Here is a 3,894-nt window from a genome sequence, read left to right as displayed (position 1 = left end):
AAGCTGAATCTAGGGGTGTCCAAAATACCCGAACCCGATTAACCCGACCCGACCCGAACCCGAATAAGCTAATTAGGGTCGGGTTAAATAGGGTCAAAAAGTATTAATCGGGTTATTCGGGTTGACCCGAATAACCCGAATTGCTAATAAGGTTGGGTTTTGGGTTTATTTTTGAAAAATAATTGGGTTTCGGGTTAACCCGAATAACCCGATTAGTGATGATACTTTACTTAAACTAAAATAATAAAAGTGTGAAATAAGCACTAAAAAATCAATACTTAAAGTTTTATAGATGAGTTAATTATTCTTCTACTTGTTCATGAGCATTAGACCGGAAGTTCTTTTAAAATAAACGAACGAACATGAACAAATGTTTCACTCATTCATCTATGTTCGTGAACACTCATTTATGATCATTCATTAAGTTTGTTTACATTCTTTCATGTTCGTCCACATATCAATAAAAAAATATTAAATATTATTTGCATTTAGAAATTATATCACCATAATATGTTTATATTTTTGTTTATTTAAATGTGTTCATTTATGTTCGTTTATGTATGTTTGCGTTCATTAATGTATGTACATGTTCCTTCAAGTTCGTTTATCCTTGTTTAGTTGTGTTCATTAATGTTCGTGAACTGTTCGTTTTTTAACGAACGAACATAGGCGCAAATATTTGTTTGATTAAGTGTTCGTGATCGTATCCAGTTAAAGTTAAACGAACAAACACGGGCATGAATTTGTTCATGTCGGTTCGTTTACAAGCCTATATGTAATCATATGATAATTACTTGTGAAATAAATTGAAAATTGAGTGGAGTGAGAAATTTTGCAACCCATGAGTTACAAACATAGAAAATAAACTTAAAATTATAAAGTAACAAGGTCAACCCGATTAACCCGACTAACGCGACCCGACTAACCCGAATAACCCGAACCCGACTAACCCAAACCTTAATAGGGTCGGGTTTCGGGTTAGATATTTTTTAAGAAAAACCCGACTAACCCGACCCGATTAACCCGAAACCCGATCGGGTTGACCCGATTAACACCCCTAGCTGAATCTAGCAAAGTGTTCCTTCGGGATGGAAAAAGGAAAGTTCCTCGGGTTAATCGTTACGGGCACCAGTTTCAAAGCTAACCCAGACAAGGTTCAAGCAATAGCCCGTATGCCGTCTCCCGCTTCCCTCAAGTAAGTTCAAACAGTTAACGGGAGATTGGTGGCATTAAACAGGTTTCTGGCAAACCACGCTGCTAAATCTTATCCGTTCATTTCAACATTAAGGAACTGCCTCAAAAAGGCACAATTCAGATGGACTCCGGAAGCCGAACAAGCATTTCAGGAAGTCAAGAAGTGTTTAATGGAATTGCCCACGTTAACGGCTCCTCACGCGGGTGAACCATTAACACTATATTTGTTGGCATCCAACATTGCTGTGGGGGCTGTCCTATTGACAGATAGGAAAAATATTCAAACTCCAATCTATTACGTCAGTAGAACACTATCGGACCCTGAAACAAGATATTCGATGTTGGAAAAGTTGGTGTTGGCACTGGTTTATGCCGCCAGACGGATCCGCAGATATTTTTAGGGTCACCCCATCAATGTGTTAACTAGATACAAACTCAAGAACGTGTTGAGTAAGCCTGAATTGTTCAGTCGACTGGCAAAATGGGCCATCGAATTGGGTGAACACTCGATCAAGTATAAGCCAAGACCGGCAATCAAAGGGCAAGTGCTGGCGGACTTCGTAACAGAAGTCCCACAGCACAAAGAACAAGAATGTTTGATCGAACAACAACCCCAAGCACCTCCGGAACAAGGACAAGGCTGGTCACTGTTCACGGACGGAGCTTCAAGCATCGAAGGGTTAGGTGCAGGCTTAAGGCTAGTCAATCCTGAGGGGCATGAATTTACATACGCCATCAAATTGGACTTCAAAAGTACCAACAATGAGGCAGAATATGAAGCCTTCCTGGCAGGACTGCGGATAGCGAAAAAGCTTGGGGTGAAACATTTGGAAGCACGGGTGGATTCTATGCTAATCGCAGGACAAATAAACGGAACATATGAAGCCAAAAACGATGTCATGGCTTCTTATTTGTCACAAGTAAGGGTCTTGATACGCCAATTCTCCACTTTCAACGTTGTTCACATTAAGAGGAGTGAGAACAAATTGGCGGACGCTCATAGCAAGCTAGCTTCAACGAATTTTGAGCATTTTGCCAAATATATTCGTGTTGAAGTTCTAGATCATCCATCCATTCCATAGAATCAGGTCCTGATAATTCAAACTTGCGTTGAATCATGGATGACGCCCATTAAAGCGTACTTATCTTCCGGAACACTTCCAGTAGGAAAGGCTGAGGCTCGGAAGATTAAGCACAAAGCTCTGAGTTACCAGTTGAAGGATGGTATCTTATACCGAAGATCATTTCTTGGTCAATTGTTACGTTATGTAGACGCAGAAGATGCAAATTATTTGATCCGAGAAATTCACGAAGGCATTTGCGGGTTACATATGGGACCAAGAATGACAGTTGCAAAGATTATGAACGCAGGGTATTATTGGCCCGGCATGCACCTAAATGCCGTACAAGAAATAAGAAAGAGTGATTCATGCCAGCGTCATGCCCCCAACACCCTGCGTCCAATGAATGAACTGATTCCAGTTACATCTGTCTGGCCGTTCCAAAAATGGGCTATTGATATTATGAGACCTTTCCTAGAAGCCCCGGGACGAGTCAAGTTCCTGATAGTGGCCATTGATTACTTCAACAAATGGGTAGAAGCCAAACTGGTTGCATCAATCATGGCTTCAAGCGTGAAAATATTCCTTTAAGAATTTATCATTTGTCGGTTTGGTCTCCCGCAGGAGTTGGTAAGTGACAATGGGATCCAATTTGCTGATAGCAGATTGCAAGCATGGTTGAAAGAAATTCAAGTCATTCAAACCTTTACATCCGTAGCTCATCCGCAAGCAAATGGTCAGGTCGAAAGGACCAACCGAACTATCAAGGAAGGGATCAAGGCAAGGCTAGGGACGAAACTAACGGGCTGGGTGGACGAACTGCCCCATGTACTCTGGGCCTTCCGCACTCAAAAGAGCTCCAGTAATTTGGAGACACCCTTTAGCCTAACCTATGGCACTGAAGCCATGATCCCTGCAGAGATCGGGATTCCATCCGCGAGGGTTCTGTTGATTGATGATAACGACCACGAACTCAGGATGAATCTAGACCTACCGGAAGAAAGAAGAGAACTAGCATTGATTCGCGAGCACAATTATAAGCGACAGCTTGAGAAATATTACAACTCGCGAGTCCAAAAATGCAAGTTCGATGCGGGAGACTTTGTCTTCCGCAGTAACGAGGCTTCCGGCCAGGAGCCTCCGGGCAAGTTAGCCCCAACTTGGGAAGGACCTTATAAAATCAAACAAGTACTATCCAAAGGTGCCTACAAGTTGGAGAACTTGGCACAATTAAAGAAATGCTATATGTAGCAATTTTATTCGCCTTTTTATTTTCGGCATGCGCGCCCACATAGACTAGCAAGTTATGCAGTTTCTTCTATTGTAAGAAGGCTTATGCCCAAAGTATGAAGAATGTCCAGTTAATTCCATGTTATTTTGATAAGTTTTAATCTTTTATTGACAAAAACGAAGCTCCGGATAGACACTTATATTATGGCACATAAGACAAAGTGCACCGGAAGAAAACAAGACTTCTTATTAATGGTCAAATGAGATTACAAACAAATGAAATATTTACAACAAAGACATATCTATTTACGGGGTGACATCCTCATCTTCCGCGGTATTATCAGCCTCCTCTTCTTCCTCCTCTTCAAGGTCCAGTAGCTCCTTTAATTGCTCTATGGCATCCTCTTTA

The 3,894-nt window shown here is 41.4% G+C and overlaps 1 protein-coding gene across 1 annotated transcript; it reads left to right on the top strand.

Annotated features, from left to right (window-relative positions):
- Positions 1-1,088: 1,088 nt before the first annotated feature.
- LOC143588517 (uncharacterized) lies at positions 1,089-2,276 on the top strand. Its single transcript, XM_077069494.1, has 4 exons — positions 1,089-1,195; positions 1,238-1,543; positions 1,664-1,947; positions 2,056-2,276. Exons 1-4 carry the CDS (start codon positions 1,089-1,091, stop codon positions 2,274-2,276), a joined length of 918 nt encoding a protein of 305 aa, XP_076925609.1.
- The last annotated feature ends 1,618 nt before the right edge of the window (positions 2,277-3,894 follow it).

The sequence above is a fragment of the Bidens hawaiensis genome, unplaced genomic scaffold (assembly GCF_021521415.1).
Source record: "Bidens hawaiensis isolate Kalapana, Puna unplaced genomic scaffold, B.hawaiensis_p1.1 tig00036429_1, whole genome shotgun sequence".
NCBI classification, from domain to species: domain Eukaryota; kingdom Viridiplantae; phylum Streptophyta; class Magnoliopsida; order Asterales; family Asteraceae; genus Bidens; species Bidens hawaiensis.
This window is presented reverse-complemented; position numbering and strand designations above follow the sequence as displayed.

Coding starts and splice junctions, on each gene's coding strand:
- LOC143588517 (XM_077069494.1), top strand. CDS start 1,089: ATGGAAAAAGGAAAGTTCCTCGGGTTAATCGTTACGGGCACCAGTTTC. Junction 1,196..1,237: donor CCGTCTCCCGCTTCCCTCAA/GTAAGTTCAAAC, acceptor GGCATTAAACAG/GTTTCTGGCAAACCACGCTG. Junction 1,544..1,663: donor AGATATTCGATGTTGGAAAA/GTTGGTGTTGGC, acceptor TGAATTGTTCAG/TCGACTGGCAAAATGGGCCA.